The 19201-nt window shown below is 45.2% G+C and overlaps 2 protein-coding genes and 1 long non-coding RNA gene across 7 annotated transcripts in view; 1 reads left to right on the top strand and 2 right to left on the bottom strand.

Moving 5' to 3' along the window:
* Positions 1 to 700: 700 nt before the first annotated feature.
* cltrn (collectrin, amino acid transport regulator) lies at positions 701 to 5681 on the top strand. Its single transcript, XM_086047794.1, has 6 exons — positions 701 to 1260; positions 2202 to 2260; positions 2397 to 2482; positions 3383 to 3499; positions 4110 to 4304; positions 5345 to 5681. The coding sequence occupies exons 1-6, from the start codon at positions 1194 to 1196 to the stop codon at positions 5496 to 5498; spliced, it is 678 nt and encodes a 225-aa protein (XP_085903920.1). The 5' UTR covers positions 701 to 1193; the 3' UTR covers positions 5499 to 5681.
* On the bottom strand, positions 2937 to 5589 carry LOC147139154 (uncharacterized). Of its 3 annotated transcripts, none has more exons than XR_015089039.1 (3): positions 5126 to 5589; positions 4103 to 4345; positions 2937 to 3586 (listed from the first exon to the last, which is right to left on the bottom strand). It is a non-coding gene; the product is annotated as an uncharacterized LOC147139154 (long non-coding RNA). The 3 variants fall into 3 exon arrangements; XR_015089038.1 differs by having other exon boundaries at positions 4103 to 4289; positions 5126 to 5582; XR_015089037.1 differs by lacking the exon at positions 5126 to 5589 and having other exon boundaries at positions 4103 to 5103.
* A 2296-nt stretch (positions 5682 to 7977) lies between the features above and the next one.
* Positions 7978 to 19201, bottom strand: part of cdh24a (cadherin 24, type 2a) — a 42764-nt gene continuing 31540 nt past the window's right edge. The window contains exons 5-14 of one of the 3 annotated variants that reach the window (XM_086047631.1): positions 18460 to 18627; positions 16083 to 16264; positions 14710 to 14966; positions 14412 to 14635; positions 14219 to 14340; positions 13964 to 14081; positions 12276 to 12587; positions 11196 to 11382; positions 10735 to 11116; positions 7978 to 9762 (exon numbers count right to left, since the gene is read on the bottom strand). In XM_086047631.1, the coding sequence (XP_085903757.1) occupies positions 9073 to 9762; positions 10735 to 11116; positions 11196 to 11382; positions 12276 to 12587; positions 13964 to 14081; positions 14219 to 14340; positions 14412 to 14635; positions 14710 to 14966; positions 16083 to 16264; positions 18460 to 18627 (2642 nt within the window). In that variant the 3' untranslated portion in view covers positions 7978 to 9072. The remainder of the gene's footprint in view (positions 9763 to 10734; positions 11117 to 11195; positions 11383 to 12275; positions 12588 to 13963; positions 14082 to 14218; positions 14341 to 14411; positions 14636 to 14709; positions 14967 to 16082; positions 16265 to 18459; positions 18628 to 19201) is intronic. The other 2 variants (XM_086047633.1, XM_086047632.1) reach the window with 2 other exon arrangements.

A 19201-nucleotide genomic window follows, 5' to 3' on the forward strand; every position in this document is an offset into this window, starting at 1 on the left:
TGATGTCACTTAGTTCAGTAAAAATGGATGGAAAAGCACAGGCCAGCACTATTCATTTATATGTTTATTGTTTCTGGTCATGAGGGATCACAAAGTTTAACTGGGTTTCATCTTGACTTGTAAATATGATTTTATTGTAGTCTGCTTGCACAACCTCACTGATATAAAAACAAGTAATGAGGGAATAGAAAGTTCAATGTGTACTGAGGAGGAAGTTGTTGTTTATGTGATTTTGGATACACATTTTAGCACTTAAATTTGTGCTGGATAATTAACAGCGTCAGATTATGAAATCGATCAAATGACAACATGTGTGGGTGGTGTGAGATGCGTTAGTTAGTACTTACTGTATCTCGGGCCAAATACGCGTCGCTTTCTAAATATCGGACTTTTCTGACTCAGTGAATCGAAATCAACAGCGCCGATGTCATGGCATCGCTTCATCCCGTCCAATCATATTGTTTTAATGTCATCCCGACAATTTTCAACGGCACTCACAAAAGAATTTGAGACTGCTTTACTGTGTGGAAAAAACATCAATAACATCATCAATTAATCGACTTTGAATCGACTTTGACCACGTTACAGTTTCTGAGGTTGCTCAAATTTGCCTCGATTCTCGACAGCACGGCATTCCCCCGAAAACTGAACAATCGGATGGCGCCAGTCTCACCGGCGCTATGGGCCGGTTTGGACTGAAAACCGTTTTCAGGCATCCTTCACTTGATGCTCGTTCAACAATTAACCGGCGACAGAATGGATGATTAACCGAGAGTGTGCATCCCACTTGGCACCCGTTGGTGATTTGTGCGGCAATATCGCCGTCAAAGTCGTTCACCTTTGCTCAAGGATTGTTTACGAGGATGTGACAGCGGCGCATATGCCGTCTTGCAACTCAAAAGCACATTCTTATTTTGTCCGACTACACGCGTCAGGTCAGAACATTTAGTACGCTGCTGGTACTGAGTGGTTCGCACATTGTTCCGCGCTGAGTAAACAGACTCAAACGCTGGTGTATTTTCGCCGGGGAGGTCACCTCTCCCACACGAAAGCCTGAACAAACATTTTTTTTTTCGCCATTTTACAGTTTCCCCAGACGGGAAGAGTGTCCCGTGGCCAGGCAGGTTAATTCAGGTGTGTCCTGGCTTAACCATTAAACTTGACTGCGGGTGACCACACATTCACTTGGGAAAATGTCGGGAAAGGTCATTTTTCTGCTTTCTTTGGCCCTGTCGTCGGCTCAGCGGCTCTGCACGCCAGGTAGGAAACTAAAGGATCCTTATCGACTAGATCATAGTTTACAAGAGTAGCAGTGCCTTTGTATGAAGAGGAGGCGTTATACTCCTTTTTGTCGCGGGCCACATCGTGGTTGTAGTCGTTATGACCGTGAATCCAAATAAATGTATGATTGCCTCATATTGACAAAGAACTCGTTTTTGCGTGTGCTATTACTTATCTCAGCCCAAACACTTACCGCTTCTTATCGGACTTCTACTACGCGAAATCCGAAGCGATGATGCCATGGCATTGCCTTGTCGTCTTCCGTTTGAAAAAAAACAAAACAACAACAACAACAACAACAACGTTAAAAGCTACTTATCACGGCCTGATTGTTAAGCGCTTACGAATTATCGGACTTTTTGCAATAATGAAGCCATGGCATCGCCTCATCGTCTTCTGTCTAAAAAAAAAAAAGAAATCGGCAGTTAGATTGAGACTCAATCACAGGAAAAAAACATTTGTTCGTTTCAGATGTAGGTGCTATTATCTCAGCTGAAATGTTACCGCTTACGAATTATGGGAATTTTCCAACAAGAAAATGGCATAGCCTAGTTGTCTTCATTTTTGTTCTTATTGTCATTAAAAGTACCGCTGTCGTTGAACGGATTCCTAATCGATTAAAAGACAGAATGTATGACGTGTTCGATTGATGACCTCAGCCCTAACACGTATTACGTACAAGATATCGAACTTTATTGACAAGGTCCGATGTTTTTCCTCACGTTAGCTCCCTGGGCGACTGCATAAGCGTTGTCGTTGTTATTTTTTTGTTAATCGTCATTTAAAGTAGCGCTCTTATTTAACGGCTTCCAAACTGATCAAAGCGCCAAACGTGTGGCCTGTTTGCAGCGCCGTAAGCTATTAACTCGGCTAACGACTTCCAAGATAATTGCCGATAATTTCCTCTTTTATCGCGACAGGCGCTTCGGATGGCTACAAAGTTCGGCTGAGCATCCGATCAGCTCTGGGAGACAAAGCGGTGAGTGCTATCTGGTTCCATCGTCATTAGGTGTGCTAGTGCAAGCTAACGGCCCTTGTTGCCATGGCGACCAGGCCCATCTGGCGACCGCTCGAAAAGCCTTTCATTGTGCTGTTGTCGTTGTCATTTATTGCAGTATGTCTGGAACCCAAACGAACTGTTCCTCTTTCGAGCCACCCTGGCTTTCGCCATGAGGAATCATATTGACGGTCAGGACTTCCAGTAAGGGAACAAAGATTTTCTTGTTTTTAACCTTTACGTACAGTGATGCGTCGAGATACGAGGGACCTGATGAGTGACCTGCACTGTAGGGTGGCAGTGAATTAAACTCAATTTAGTTCACAATAAGCAGCAGTTGAAGAGATAGTAAAGAATTATTCCAAAAAGAGACTTCAAGCTGTTTAATGCCACTCCCAGTTGAAGTTTACTGTCAAGCTAACGCTAATCTATCTTAATGCTAACACATCATGGGAAATGCCTTAAAGGGGCTATTGAATAGCATCTATGTGGTGGTGGAATAAACTTCAATACTAATATTAGTGTGGCTTGATGAGGAATGAGAAATCTCGGGATATATGCATATATCTGTATTACACTGCCCCCGGGTGGCCAAGACGCACACACCAGGAGGGGCAACACAATGTCCGTTGAAATGAAGCAAAACCTGCGACTGTGCTTTCTTTTAATTGTCATTACTTTTATGAAGTGTAACATTCTAGAGTGACATTTTTCTAAAAAAAAATAATAATAATAAAAAAAAAAAATAAAAACATTACAAACATTTTTGTTGTTAAGTTTGGGCGGGCAGGAAGGAACTAAGAGCATTTCCGTTTATTTCAGTGGAGCAAGATGACTTAAAAGGCGGCTGTTTTCGCTGCAGTTTAACACTTTCAAGATTGCCACCATTGCCACATTTTCATTTTTATGCGTTTTGTCACCAAATTTCCGTGAAACAATATCAATTAGGGCTTTTATTGCAGCCAAATATCTGAATGGGTCACATTTGAACAGTTTGTAAGGGTTGATAGGACATCCAAGTTGCACAAAAACAACAGCATGTGGACGATAGCTCCATAAAAGCCAATGAGTTGCGTTTTATTTGTTTATGGAACATCTCCGCAGAGTGGCCAACATCGTTGTTTGTGACGAGACGCCGCGAGTGTCCTTCTGGTTCGTGGTCACGTGGCCAAACGACGCCACCCGCTTGGTGGACGGCGGCGAGGTGGAGCTGGCAGTCAGGTGACGTCCTCTCGTTGCCCATTTGTGGCCGTTTTGTCAGATTCGAACAGATTTTTAGGAGCATCTGACACGTGTGGATTTTCAATCCTTTTTTAAAAAAAAAAAAAACAACTGATTTTGAGTACATTCATGATATAATTGTTTGTATTAAAAAAATGAACGATAAACAAAAAAAGCTAAACGGGATCTCCAAATGATTAATCGATTATCAAAATTGTTGCTACTCGATTGGTCTACCCATTGTTGCACCATGAAAAAAATCTTTTGCGGAGCTGGAATGGATTAATGGAATAGAATTTGATTTCAATTTGAAAAATGTATTTGCCATTCAAGTAAATTTAGAGCTACAAAGTCAAGCTATCGATATTACATAATATATATATATTTCGAATTATGATTTTAGCTATTTTAAAGGCATGTACATATATCCTGCAATATTTGAAATGCAGATATATTTAGCACAAACAGTGAAAAAAGTTTTAGTTAGCAAAATAGAAGCACGCTGGTTTTAACACGTATTTCACCCGAGATCCAGTCCAGAATCTGCTCATAATTGCTGTGTAAATAATGTCAATTGTCATTTTTTTCATTTTGCATTTGTACCTGTCAGAAAGTCTCGGAACCGCATCAACAGCGCCTTCCTGCTGACAGACCGGACTCTGGAGTTCGTGGGCATCGCGCCCACTCTGTCGCCATCCCAGCTGCCCAGCACGCCACCGTGGCTCATCGCCTTCGGGGTGGTCATGGGCGCCGTTTTGGCAGGATTCGTCATCCTTGTGGTCTCCTCGGCCTTGCAGAAGAGGCGGTGGGTCACGGCATGCTTTGTTTAACGCAGGTGGATCACGTCTATGCCACATGAGGGACGGCGCACAGCAATGCAAATGCTTCAATATGGAATGAACTACACGTCTACGTTCCTCTCTCCCTCCATAGTTTCATGCGAATAAAATGTGGAGTCAATTTAGGGCTGTCAAAGTTCAAGCATTAACTATGGAGATTCCATTTTATAACACGAAAAAAAAATCGGTTTCATTGACTTCCTGTAGCAGCTGACCTCTGCTCACTTTGCAGCCAAACTTAGAGGAGAGTCACTGTCGCACAGACCGACTTTTACGTATAGTCTTACTTTAAAAAGTTGCTCGACGACTCATTGGAGAAATCCAAAAGAATTTGCACACTTTGCAAAGCCAAATTCAAACACCATAGTAGTTGTACATTTTTGGTGTATCGTTCAATTGTTGTATTTTACAGGCAGAATCGTATTCAAGGGTCAAAGAAAGATATTAGAACAGTCTTTGAATCGAAATATACTTTAAAAAAAAATAAATCAGTTGATATCAGTAAATATCAGTTCCAAGTTTTGCGAAAAATTGTAGTTGAAAAATACGATTAATCGCGATCAATTATGGAAGATTTTGTGATTACTTAGTCAAAACATTTTAATCGCTGTTGAACAACCCCTATATACTGCTGAGGTACTGTAAATGTCGAACATTGCGGAAATATTTTTGTTTTTTATTGAGCCCACTGTAGTAAACGGGGACTTGCGACAACAAGGAACCGACACATGCAGACAGAATGAAAGCAGGAAAGTAAATGCAAAAAAAGTGAGACAACGAGGCGCACCTGGACATGACATGTATGGCTGGAGGCAGGTGATGGAAACAATGCTGACGAGAATAGGCGGGGACAAAAACCTGACAAGCGGACAAGACCTGAACTGGGACACAAGAAAAAAAGACATCACATGAAGCCCCTACATGTATACTAAAATGAATAAAATATATTTTTGTAATTTCAAGTCGATTCTTTGACATCAATTTCCCCCCTCATTTTGATTCTCAGAAAGAAGAACGAGACCGTGGAGGACGTCACCGAGGACGAGGACGGCGATGTCGAGATGCGACCGCCCAAACCGCAAAAGAACGGCAGCGTGCGACAGGAGCCGAGCGGCGTCTCCAACGTCGCCTTCTCCGACGAGCGAGTCACACAAATGTAATTTCAAAATTGCAAACAGCTAGCAATTTCCAGGAAAAAAATATAGAATAAACTGTAAAGTTTATGTGTTCACTTTTGTCAAACTGTTCATTTTTTTTTTCATCATGGTGAAAGTCGCCTTTAATCTCTATCCTTTGAGATGCATTTGTGGATACGTGTACAAAAATAAATCCAAATATGAATTCACGTATAAAATGATGAATATTGTGTGTTTGAAACAGTACAGCTAAATTGTGTGGCGTGTTTATGAAGCTGCATTTTCATGAGTGATGACACAAATTTGGAGACGTCCTAAATGATTCAAAAGCCTTCAGTGTTGTGTCAAAATGAAATGAGGCGGGTAACGAACCCCCAAAGTCTTCATTTTTCATCTCGGTGACGGGCCAGACTGGGAAGTGACAGCGGAGGAGGCGCCCCCACCTCAACTGGGATTAAAATAGCTCACACATCAACAGAATGCGGGATTATAATCTTATTGCTGAAAACGTGGCACACTGTTGACACTCCAAATAGTGTGCATTTAAAGGTAACACTTGACGATGAATCGCTTGACACCCCTTCCTCTAATTTATGACCATTTGGAGCAAAGAAAGCCAATTAAAAGCTTCTCTGAGTGCATGACCAAATACGTCTTTTTGATGTTGAATCGCGCAGATGCAGTTCCTCTAGTTGCCAGTGAGGGGCAGAAATGAGCTGCAGGTTGCACCAGCTCTGCCAACCTCGCTACAGTATATACCTGGAACCTCCAGTTTACAAACACTTTGGTTCACAAACATCTTTTTAAATAAAACAATCAATTCACATCCTTTGCCCTAAAAAATCCGCAACATGGAATATAACCTGCCATCTCTCCGCCTCATTCATCGTCTCATGACTCCCAAGAACCCGTATCTCAAATTTGCCGTGAGCGTGTCACATTGGTGCGAGTGGTACTTGATTAAGAGACGCCAAAGTCCCTTTGCGGAGGCGAAGAATAATTACATTTCAAGCGCACTCTTAGAACGTAAGCTTTTATCCTAACAGTTGGCCTTAAATCTGGAGGCAAAGTGAACGGATTTTTCTCCAAACAGCTGCAGAAATGAGTCACACGTCTTCAAGGGTTTTTTGCTGTTGGGGGAACTCATTAAAGGAACACAGACGGTCGGTCTAAGAATGTGAGCTCGTTTCATCCAGTGTCCGGGCATTAACACAGCCTGTGCACTTTTTTTTTTCTTCTTTCTTTTTTAGGGAGGGCAAAACGTGTCCCATAACAGTGAGTGCCTGAACAAGAGGTTGGTACTGTGGATCTATTACAAAAACGAATCAATTGAGTTGCATTGCTTACAGGTCACATCAACCGGGGACATTTTGAAATGATTTATCTCTGGAATTCGAACAGGGGTGTGTAGACTTTGGTTTTAAAAGCCACTATAGCACAGGTGTCGAACTCAAGGCCCGGGGGCCAGATCTGGCCCGCCGCATCATTTTATGTGGCCCGAGAAAGCAAATCAAGCATGACAACTTCCATAATGCTTGATGAAATCTGTACCAAAATTTAACATTGTCAGATGAAACAAATAATAACAGGTATCGCAAACACTTCTGATTTCAAAAGTAGTTAGTAGTTAGTAGTAATTTGTTTTGTATTGTATGTGAAGTAAAATGAGGAGGTGGTTGAACATTTATATGGTTTGAAACTTTTTGCCCTCCGAGGGAATCTATTGGCCCGCGACAAAAATGTGTTTGACACCTATAGGAAGGAAGGAAAATACATTGTAGATTGGAAAAAAGTATCGTGGAAAGTAAATAAGCAGGAAAACTGCTAGGCACACTCTAAAATCAGTTGGGTTAAAAATAACACAATTTTGGGTCAAAAATTGACCGATCCATAAATTGGGTCAATTTGACCCACCTTCTTGCGTTGTCTTGTCCAAAACAGCCACAATTTGGGGTTTGTTGTGCACAAAACTGCCCATTTTTGGGGTTGTTTTCAGCAAAACAACCCAGAAAGTTGGGTCAAATTGACCCAAGTAGTGGATCGGTCCATTTTTGACCCAAAATTGTGTTATACTTAACCCAACTGATTTTAGAGTGAATAGGCATTTAGGTAAGTCAGTAGGTAGATTGGTAAGAAGGAGGGTAGGAAGGAACAAAGATAAAATGGAATGTTACTAGGTATAAAGAAAGATAGGAAGGAAGGAAAGAAATTAGGGTTATGAATGAAGGCGCTAGGTAGGTAAGGAAGGTAGGCAGCTAGGTAGGAATAAAGGCACCAAGGTAGGTGGGTAGATATGAAGGAACAGGGGAAGGAATGTACTGTGGACGGTAAAAACTTGGGGCGATAGCTCTGCATGCAAGGAAGAAGGATCTTAGGTTGGTAGGTTGGTAGGAAGATCGATTTCGATTCCTTCTCATGGGAAGGTCTTACAGTGCAAACGATCAGCAAACTCATCTCTCGTGCGAGCGACTGACGACATGAGGCAAAATCAGCCACACCAGAGTTGTGATTTCTCGACACAATGTTGTTGTTTTACTCAACTTTGACAAAAGAGCACAACAGGCCTCCACAGCGACAACCAATCCGATCAGTCCAGTTCGTATTCAAGATCGTCTCCTTCTCAATATTGGATGAGGGCCCATTTTCCAACAATGCAGATATCAGCCTTGTGGTGGAAATGAATATTTCAATAAATGTGAATTTTTCATCGGTTTGGTGTTGAAAGCCCAAGTGCATTATTAAATAGCCACTGTGTAAAGTGAAAGATTTTGTGCGTTTGCTATCACGGCGGCTGTGAAATGGCAGTGGTGGTGGGAGGTGATTGTGATACGCCGCGCGCCGCTTCCAGGAAATCCCGGAAAAATCCAGAAACCCGAATCGGCGGCAGTCTGAACGGGGAAGCCCATCCCCCCCGGCCATGTTGTCCAGCTCCTCCGGAGGCGGAGCCGAGAGACTTGGGGCCTGATTTACTTTGCGACGGATTTCATCTTGAAAGGCGACTGAAAGGCGGCAGCAAAACGGCAACGCTTCGTGGAATCACGGCGGCGGTTATTGTGGCAAAGACTGGGAGAACTTTGGAAACAGATTTGAAATGCCAGAAACAAAAATCATCGCGACGCATCGTCTATTCATAATGGATCATTCTGAAGCCCCGAAATGATATTACCATCAAATGGCTGACATTGAGCCGGTCACGAGAAGAAGCCATGCCATATCACCTGTGACAAGACTTTCCTTGCGTCTGTGTCACTTCTGAGCACTCTTGACAATCGGTGCTGGCCTCTTTGAAGTTTTAAAAGACAGATGAGACGATGTATCCTATTACCGGGTACTCAGGTCAAGTTGAATCAAACAGAACACGGCTTTGATGCAATTGCAGATAGATTTCCCCAGTAATGTTTGTTTGCCTCTTCTACGAACACTTCCAATTCCATCACTTGACGCTTCATTTTGCAGTACTTTCCCGTAGCGAACACGGAATTTAGTGTCGGCTATTTGGGGTCTTAGTAAATCAGGCCTGTAGTCTCTCCGGCGTGTCCTGGGTCGTCCCCGGGGCCTCCTTCCTCTGGGACTCGCCCGGGAATTCAAATCCGTTCCCTTAAAAGTCCCACCTCAGCACTGGCTTCTCTTGGACCGGGCTGGTCTGGGAAGGAGCAGGTTGGACCTGGTTGGTCTGGGCGGGACCCTCGCCCGCCTCCTGCTCCTTGCTGCTCTTCCGCTCCCTGATGAGCGCCACCAGCCGCTGGAACTTGGCGTTGAGCTCCTCCATGCCCCCCGCCGTCGGGTCCCGGTCTTTTCCGTTCTGGCCCTGCTCCTCGTCCTTCCCGTCCTCGCTCCCCAGCGAGCTCAGCGACTCGGCCCGAGAGTCGCGGCCCTCGAATTCGTAAGTCTGCAGCGAGTCGTAGGGCGGCTGCGACGGGTCGGAGGTCACCCGGTTCAGACGGAAGTTGAGCAGGTCCTCCATCCGTAAGGGTTGATGGTTGTCGGGTATTGTCCCGGGTAGAGTCGTCGTCGCCGCCGCGGTTCCGCTCAGCGAGCCCACGATGCTGTACGTGTCCGTCATGGGGAAAACGGGAAGCTTGGCGTTGGGGTAACTCCGCTCGGAAATGGACGGTAGCGACCAGTCGGTGTCAGTGTCCTCCACGGTACAGCTGGTGGCGCCGGTGCTGATCAGAGTCTGGTTGGCCGACGAGCTGCTGGGACTCTGGCAGGAAGAACCGGTCGGGTCGGAGCAGCTCAGACTGGCCGGGCCGCTGATCGGTGCCGACTGGACTTCTGCTGGGGTTATCTGCAGAAAACACAAGGCAGTCAATACAAGAATGCAAAGAAATCAGTTTGATTTGTGAATTCATAGGTGGGTAGGCAGGAAAGAAGATGAGGAAGAAAAGTACTGTAGGAAGATTGAAAGGTGAGTTGCAAGGTAGGTAGGGCTGCTCGATTATGGAAAAAATATTAATCACAATTATTTGGATAATAATTTAAATCACGATTATTCAAACGATCATTGATTTTTTTTCGGTTCAGATTTTATAAAAATATAAAGACAAATAATTTTTTTTGAAACAAATGTAAGCTCCTTTTGGACCAAACAAAATTTATTAAATTAGTTATTAAACAAAAAAAAAAAACGTGCAAATGTACAAATTCAAAGTATGATTTCCTTGTGTAAACAAACATTGCGTTGGATATAAATGCATATTAATAATCGTCCCTGCGATTGGCTGGCAACCAATTCAGGGTGTCCCCCGCCTACTGCCCAAAGACAGCTGGGATAGGCTCCAGCACGCCCGCGACCCTTGTGAGGATAAGCGGTATGGATAATGAATGAATGAATGAATGAATTAATTAATAATCGTTTTTTTACGATGATGCCAATTTTGTAATCGTGGAGTGTAATAGTCGCAATTGTAATTGAATTTCGATTAATTGCATTAAATGCATTAGGAATGCTCCATACCACTATTTTCCGATTGATGCCAGTATGAGTAGTCACTCATTGAGTGCTCACCAATACAAAGCAGCGATACCTCTTGTACTTTTGATATATAAAATCTCATTGAACACAATGACAAAAAGATGCGAACAAAGACTTTTCTTTCGGCGTCAAATTTCCACAGTACAGCACCAACTACGGCCGAGGAGGACTTACTCAATGTCAGGTTGTTTTTGCCTCGAATTACACAATACCACAAAATAAGACCAGTATCGGCCCAATACCGATACCCGGTATCGGTACACGCCTATTCCTAGCAGTTTTTACCTTAACGTGGTCCTGCTTCTGCGTGTCAACGTGTATCTTTGCCCCATCTTCTATCCTGCCCGTCAGCCTGCTCAGCGTGTGCGCCGCTAGCACACTTGCTCGTCCGGCCTCGGGAGGGCGCTGCTGCACCGGCTGGCCCCGGACGATAGCGGCGGCAGCAGCGTGCCGCCGGCCCGCCAGAGGATGCTGCATGGCCGCCTGCAGCGGCCCGGCCTGGTAGTAGTAGTCCCGGAGGGAAGGCAGCGTGTGGACGCCGTAGCACAGCCGGCCGTAGAGGGGCGCCGAGCCGGGCCGCCGCTCGGGCTCCGGGCCCGGGTGGGGGTTACGGGTCACGCTGTACGTCCTGGCCCGCGGGGGCGGCGCGCTCTGCTGTGTGTACCATCTGCAGAGGCAGGAAGGAACCAAGTGCAAAATACTTTGTCCCTGTAGCGAAGGGGATTTTCACTTCACGTCAGACTCACATGTTTCCGTGCACATTTTGGATCCTGTGCATGCTCTGCAGCGCCGCCATGTCGAAGGCGGCCGTGTCTGCCTCGCCTCCCCCCTCGTCGTCATAGGAGATGATGTTCTCCCGGATGTCGTCGTCCTCCAAGGATGAGTGGGCGTCCCGTTTCTGACGCCTTACTGACAGGGACACTGCGCACACCACTGGGGGGGGAGGGGGGCAAAAATAGGACAGGCGACCACGTCAGCTGGCACAAACGCCCAGTTGCAAAACATAATCGGATGAGGGACAGGGACCAGCTAACTTACACTGGGAGTTCTCAAACTTTTTGGGTCCAGGGACCACTTAAACATGAATAAAACGTCTTAAAAAACAAGAAACGTGCAAATAAATGAGGTATATCTCAAAGAACCAAATTTTTTGTTCTATGGTGGATATTTTTGCTTAAATTAAGTCATATATTTGTCACTGGCATGGGTGGGGTAGGACCTGACTCTGATAGATTTCAGTATCTGTCACTGAGGGGACTTCTAAGCAGGGCACAGTATTATTTGGATGCTTGCCGAGTTGAGTAGACCAGAAGCCTCTTTGAAATTAATTGGGGCCAGAAAGGGGAGGGGTGAGCAGTTACGCACGGAGGAGGAGGAAGGACGCAAGACGAAAGAGACACTGCACGGATGCAGTTTTGCTCTGTTGATTAATGTGCATTTTCCCAAAAAACAAAACAAAAAAAAACGTGCCAGTGGGTACTAGTTGGCCCCAAGGACATCGTGAGTAGCCCACAGGTCTGTTGTAAAAAATAGCTCAGCAATGGAGGCACACTTTGTTGTACTAAGAGGAATTAAAACAGAATAATCTCAAGACGTTCCAAATAATTTTCATTTCTACAATTCAATTAATTCCACAGCATTCGCATGCAATTTATACAGAAATTGTATTCTTTAGTTCTGTCGATCTCGATTTTTTAGTAACACCTGAAAAAATTATTTTGCTCCCCACGTGTCACCATAATGAGCAACGTTAAAATGCAAATGATTTTGCGGACCCCCAAGTTAGGGTTGGCATACCCCATTCATTTCGAGAACCACTGACCTACCCAGCAGAGTGGTGACGCAGGCCAGCGCCGCCATGAGGATGACCAGGGTGAAGACGACCGAGGGCGAGGCGGAGGGCGCCGGGCGGCAGACGGCGCGGCGCTCCCACCGCCGGCCCCGCGTCCGGGGGCTGCGCTCCTCCGTCCGCATGCCGCCCCGCAGGCACGGGCAGACGGTCACGGTGACCGTGGCCGTGTTGGCCAGGCCCGAGGCGCCGTCTCGCAGCACCACCGGCACATAGAGGCTGACTAAGGACGAGGAGTATGCCGGCGCCGGCTCCAAGGACGACTGCAGCACCAGGCTGGCCGTCACGCCTGAGGACAACAAACACAAACGGCGTCGTGAGTACACCCACCGCACTACTTCGACGTCCCTTTTCATCCTTTGCTGTCGTTAACCGGCATTTACTATCGTTTGTATTGGCTTCCGATACTCGTGACTGTCCTTTACCCCGATTTAAAGCCCTTTTCTGTTCTTTAGCATGCTTTAATGTCTGTCCTCTTATATCCTCCATTACCCTTTACTGTGTTTTACTGGCCCTTAACATTCATAAAATACTCTACTGTCTTTTGAAATCCTTTAAAGGGGAAGTCAACCCCAAACAATTCTTTGCAATAATATGTGCCTTCACTAGTCCAAACACAGCATTTTGATTGCGTTTACGGGATATGAGTTAAGCAGCAAAATCCGCCCATTTTTAGCCATCTCAGGGGGCGGCCATTTTGTCACTTCTTTCACCTGGAAATGACATCACAGTTACTTAGGTAACGACCAATCACGGCTCACCTGTTTTCTAAAGCCGAGTCACGATTGGTTGTTACCTGAGCCCTAAGCAACTGTGATGTCACTTCCAGTCGACAGAAAGTGGCAAAATGGCCGCCCCCTGAGATGGAAAATATGGATTTTAACTCGTATTCCACAAATGCCGTATACTAGTGGGCCTGCATAGAACATATTCTGGAAATAATATTTTTCTAAAAAATTATGGCCGGTTGATTTCCTCTTTACAACCTTTATCACCTTTCACTGTCTTTGACACTTTTGCCAGGTTCGATTGAATAAAATAAAAATAATTAAGGCCAGTACTGGGCCACAGGCCATTTAGTATCACAGAGGGACTGAACAAAAAAAAAAAAGTATTCTTCTTCTGGGTTTGTTGTGTCATTTTATGTATGAAATCATGAACGAATGCGTCACTCCAACTATTGAGCGTAATGGTTAGCGATATGATAATCATTTGTTTTCATATGGTCTGGCAAAATATGTCTCTCGTACTCTGTTGGGTTGCATCACCGTCGACTGCTTGTTCTTTACTGTCCTCACCGGGGGCGGAGCCAGAACGTGGCTAATGGGTGGGCCTGGAAAAATCAGGGTGGGCCTGAATATTTCTCTCACTTTGTACAATCCTCCTGTCCCGACACATCGTATATCCAAATAAAATGACAAACCGAATAAGATGAAGTTCCGATCTTCCATAGACACCCACAATGATGTCATTCTTAATATTCAGTCAAATAAAAAACACAAATAATTTCATAATTGACAAAAAATGTCAAAAGTCGAGATTTTTTTATGACTCTCATTCATGAAACGCCCAGGCCCACCCATGGCTCCGCCCCTTCGACTCCTCACCCTCCTCGACAATGCTTCATCATTCTGTACCGTCCTCTACCACCCACTCAAGCCTTACCGCCGCTGTCCCTGATGGAGAGGTTGAGGGCGGCGCTGGATTCGGGCGCAATGCTAAAGTGGACCGGCGCGTCCTGCCCTCCCGGGTCTCGATCGACAGCACGTAGAACCTGAACAACCTGCGGGACGGAGACGTCGTGTGACTCACAGACGAAGGCGCACCGACCTTAAGGTGGACATCACGGATGTGGCATAAACGCTTAAACGGCCTTTCAATACATGCCATCACTAGTCGGGAGGAAATCACGCAACAGACCTGTCCCGGGGCGGTGGAGTCACAAACCGATGTGGTGTATTGTCTGTCCAATTCGGGCGCATTGTCATTCTGGTCCAGTGTTTCTATGGCAACCACCACCCTCGACACAAGATTGGGGTTGTCTAAACACAAATGGAAAAGCTATAAATGTTCATCAAGTCATCCCTGAAGTTCCATTAGTTCCACGGCGCACTTTGCAGACGGTGCTTTGGCTGATATACGAGCAGCGGGGGCCCCCGGTCTCCGGCGGGGAGCCCCGCGGGCTCTGGCAACGCACCCCTCTGCGTGGCCATGACAGTGATGTTGTGCCACTGCTCCCGCTCGCGGTCCAGCTCCATCACCGTGCTGATGAATCCCGTGTCGGACGCGATGCGGAACAGAGCCTCCGGGTCCGACTGAGGATCGATGGAGTACCTGCTGGGGCGGAAAACAACAAACGAGTGAGCGAGCGGCGTCGGGACAAAGGAAGTGAGCGGCGGCGTGATAAACACCTGATGTTACCGCTTTGTCCCGTGTCGGGATCCACGGCGTGCACGCGGCCCACCGAGCAGACGGGCGGGCAGTTCTCCGACACGTCCAGATGGTACCTGGCCTGGGAGAAGCGCGGCGGCTCGTCTGCGTTCAGGACCATTACCCGCACCATGGCCTGGTCCTTGAAGGGACCGTCCTTCAGGTAGCGGGGGTCCACCAGGGGGTTGGCCACCTCCACGGTGAACGAGTATGAATTGCGAGTCTCGTAGTCCAGCAGCTGGTAAGTAGAGAAGAAAACAACACGCCAGTTAGGAACCATAACTTAGATTGATAAACAGAGGCGGGGCTAGCAGGCTAGTTGGGATAGTTTAGTCCTAGTTTGTGGTATGGTTACAATTTCAATCCTAATACTAACCCTATTAATATAGGCAAATACAAATACTTTTAGCTTATTGGCCAAAATGCTAATGCTATGCTAGTGACATGAGGCCTAGCTAAGCTACCGAGGCTAGCAATGTACTTCTGATGGCAACATTTGTATAGACCTTTTGTTTTTGAATGACTGTAATAGTAAATAGAGAGCTAGCTATATATATATATATATATATATATATATATATATATATATATATATATATATATATATATATATATATATATATATATATATATATATATATATATATATATATATATATATATATATATATATATATATATATATATATATATATATATATATATATATATATATATATATTGGGAGGACAAAGACTGAAATATTTGCAGGAAACTGTTGCTCCTAAGTATCGTGGTAAAAAAATGTTTAGCAGATACTTTTATCTTTATTTGGACTTGCTTTTATCTCACCTGATGGCTCTAATGAGGTGGATTAATTCTCATTAGGGACCTTATTTGCACGCTTAATTTAACATTGGCTGCACGGTCATTATCTGCAAGTGTCGTTAAGACCCTCCCTGAGTACAAAGACACATTTACCTGCTAATTTTAAAACATTATTCCGCGCCGCTCACGGACGGAACGACGCAGACAGTTTTAACGGCTAAACATAAAACATTATGTTGGGAAATGTGGGTTTGGAGGATTATTTCTCGGCTGTAACGAGGCTTTTTGTCAATTAAGGAAGAAATGCACATTTGTGGGATGAACAGCACAAGTGAACATGTGCAAAATCTTTCAGGAGCTTCAGTAACAAGCCTGGTCACACACTGCTGTGGTATGACCTTCTGCCTTTATTTGTATTATTATTACAATGTTTATTTATTTACAAGTAGCCTTGTGACACTAGAAAGGATGGATCTCTCTCAAATTGTGGGCGAAATACACGCAAGTACAGTTCAGTTGTATTTAGCTTGGTATTGGAAGCACCCACTCTGTTCAGCACGATGATGGCTTCTCGCTCCCTGGCACTGACGTTGAACGTCTGCGCCTCCTCGGCGTCCATGATGGTGAACTCCAGCAGCGCGTTGTCGCCCACGTCGGCGTCGGTGGCGGTCAGACGGCCCACCTCCACTCCCGGCGCCGCCAGCTCCGACACGGAGAACGACCACGCGCCTGCCGGGGAACGAATAACAAAACAGACCAATGTAATGAGGTGCTGATGATGATGAAACTCCTGGTGAGCACATGGGCAAGATAACAATCATTATTGACATCATCGTTCAGCTGTATGTCGCTTAACTCCCCGCTGCATGAACGTGACATACAACATTGTGGAGCGACAACATGTCGGATCGACTAGAAAATAAGGGACCATTTTGATGGAATGCTGAGAAATAGCGAAATGAATAGAAAAATAGAGAAAAGACAAGGCAAACTGCATCATTGGGCTCCCTAGGTCATAAACATGGATGCACACAACATTGTGGAGTGACCATGTCGGAGTGCTGTATTTAAAACAAAATTGGACAAAATGGAGAAATGTGGAGACATCTAGGTAAACCGGGAAGAAAAATGTCACGTTACCACCCGGGAAACAAATAAGGACACACACAACATGGTGGAGTACATGTCACAGTCCACTGGAAAAAAAGGGACAATTATGGAAAAGTGCAAATAAATGGCAAAAAAATTAAAACAAACTCAACTGTAAGTCTCATAGCTCCCCAAAAATATAAAAGTGATGCACACAACATTGTGGAGTATCCACGTCACAAATTCCTGGAATGAATTAATACAGAGAACTTGCAAAAAACAAGCCAATCTGGGTGTAAATAATTAGTCTCCCCCTGAACATAAACGTGATCCACACAACATTGTGGAGTGACCACATGTCACAATCTATTGGAATGTAAGGGTCTATAATGGAAAAAATAATGAAAAACTGCCAAAAACGAGGCGGACTAGGTGGAACTAATAAGTCTTGTAGCTCCACAGAACATAGAAGCGATGCATACAAACAACATTGTGGAACGACCATATATCTATATTCTCTTATTGGTGCAACCTTTTGAATAGAATACAGTAGCATGCTAGGTTCCTTTTTGAAAACACTTAACAAATATATTTGTTGGCATTTCCATTCATTTCACCGGCGAAGGATGATTCCTTTGAGTTACAAGCGTTGTCATGGAACGAATTAAATTCCGATGCCAAGGCCCGGCTGTATTGGCCTTGTGCGAGTTCAGCCAGTGGTTCGCTTGCAAAGTCACACACGTTCGCGCCGCTTTAATCGGAATGAGCGTCCTTGGTGACGGTTAATGACTCAAATAGGCCGGGCTGTATTATAATGGATGTTTAAAAAGAAAAACAACACACATAAAAAACAAAAAAAAACAAAAACAACAGCCCTTCGCATTCAACCAATGTCCCAAACAAGAACATTTGCTTTAATTATCTCTCTAAGAGAAATTAATGACCTCGGGCTCAGCTTTGCGGCTGGTAAAGGACGGGGTGGCAGGCCCGGGGGGGGGCGGGTGCTATGTGGCGGCGGGTGCGGAGGGGGGAGCAGTCACAGCAGTCAGATTAAAAGTGAATAAATAACACACTGGCGGCACGTTAATATTAAACAGCTTCTATAAAGAAACGTACGCCGGGAGAATATATCACAGGGACGAGCTTGGCAGTGGCTTTAAATGCGATGACGAATGGCCGCCCGGCGTGTGCAGAGAGCTGATATACGGCGGCGCGGAGAAACGCGGCATACGTCTCACCAGCCCGAGTGTCTCGCCGCTGATTTGGCTGCCTATTGAAGCGCACAGCACTGAACTTTAACATGCAATATTAATAGCACGGTACAGGGAAGGCGATGGACTTGCTATCTCACTCCTGTGCGGCGAGACGGGGCCCGTCGGGGGCCGAGGAGGCAAAAGACGAAGTGCAAACGGGAGCGTTTTTTAAAAGGACAAGTGTCATTTTGCCGCAGATAGCGAGCGGAATGGCGCGAGGAACCGTGAAATTAATTGAACCCACACATATGTGTGGCTAACAGAATTCAACGTTGTGAAACTTTGCTTTCAAATCTGCTAGCTTAATGCTAACACACAAGGGAAAAAGCCATAGATGAGCTAAAAAAAAATAGCACCGATGTGAGGAAGGGGGGAAAAAAAAATGCGCTTGCATGACTCAGCAGAAATATCATCAAGCTAATTGCTCCTGCTACTCTTTTTTTCTGTCTTTTTTTTTTTAAATATATAAACTTTATTTGAAAATACAAATGATACAAAAACGACAGCCAGGGGGAGACAAACTACGTAACCAAGAAAACCACATTTGGAAAACATTGTAAAGAAATTACTCCTGCTACTCACTGCGCCGGAAGTGAGGCGGGTTGTCATTGACGTCGCTCAGCCGGACGGTGACGGTGGTGGTCCCCGACAGGCCCCCCAGGTGGCCCCCCATGTCTCTGGCCTGGAGTACCACCACATACTCCTCCTGGGTCTCTCGGTCCATGTTGGGCACGGCGGTCCTCAGGATGCCTGAGCAGAGGAGGGAGGCAGAGAGGACAGACTGGAATAAGCGCTAGCACGTCGCTGGCGATCGACGTCAAACTTTGTCAACTGGGACAATGAAAAGCAGCACTGCTGGCAAAATGTGCGCGCGTCAAATGAGTGGACGAGCAGCAGCTAAAATTTGTTGTTGGTGGTGTTTTTTTTATGCATTACTTTTCGTGTAATAGAAAAACATGCATAAAGAAAAATTCCCACACGAATTTTGCAGATATTTGTACAAAATAATTCAAACAAGATTGTGTCATGTCAGTTTTTGCTGATTATGGCGCCGCCATGTGGACAAAAGCGGTAGCGTTTTGACAAAAGTCAACCACATTTCCCATGTGCGCCTGCGCCTAGTGTCGTGAAATCCTGAGCTCTCGCTGGCCTGCAAGTTGGACTGAATTACATTTCTATTTCCAGTGGCTGTGTGAAAGATGAAAGGCGATGAGGTCATGAATCTAAATTTGTTCAAACAATACTTTTGTTTTTTTTTGTTTGTTTTGGGGCTTCGGCCATGACACCAGTAATAGCGTGTAGACGTTCGAGTTTCTTATTGCGA

This window comes from Filicampus tigris, chromosome 12 (assembly GCF_054856515.1).
Source record: "Filicampus tigris isolate MCC_2025a chromosome 12, RoL_Ftig_1.0, whole genome shotgun sequence".
Lineage (NCBI taxonomy): Eukaryota > Metazoa > Chordata > Actinopteri > Syngnathiformes > Syngnathidae > Filicampus > Filicampus tigris.

What these genes read in the sequence shown, in the direction of transcription:
- cltrn (XM_086047794.1), top strand. Translation starts at nt 1,194, where the DNA reads ATGTCGGGAAAGGTCATTTTTCTGCTTTCTTTGGCCCTGTCGTCGGCT. An exon ending in CAGCTCTGGGAGACAAAGCG is followed by an intron (nt 2,261 to 2,396) that starts GTGAGTGCTATC and finishes CATTTATTGCAG; the next exon opens with TATGTCTGGAACCCAAACGA. An exon ending in ATTGACGGTCAGGACTTCCA is followed by an intron (nt 2,483 to 3,382) that starts GTAAGGGAACAA and finishes ACATCTCCGCAG; the next exon opens with AGTGGCCAACATCGTTGTTT.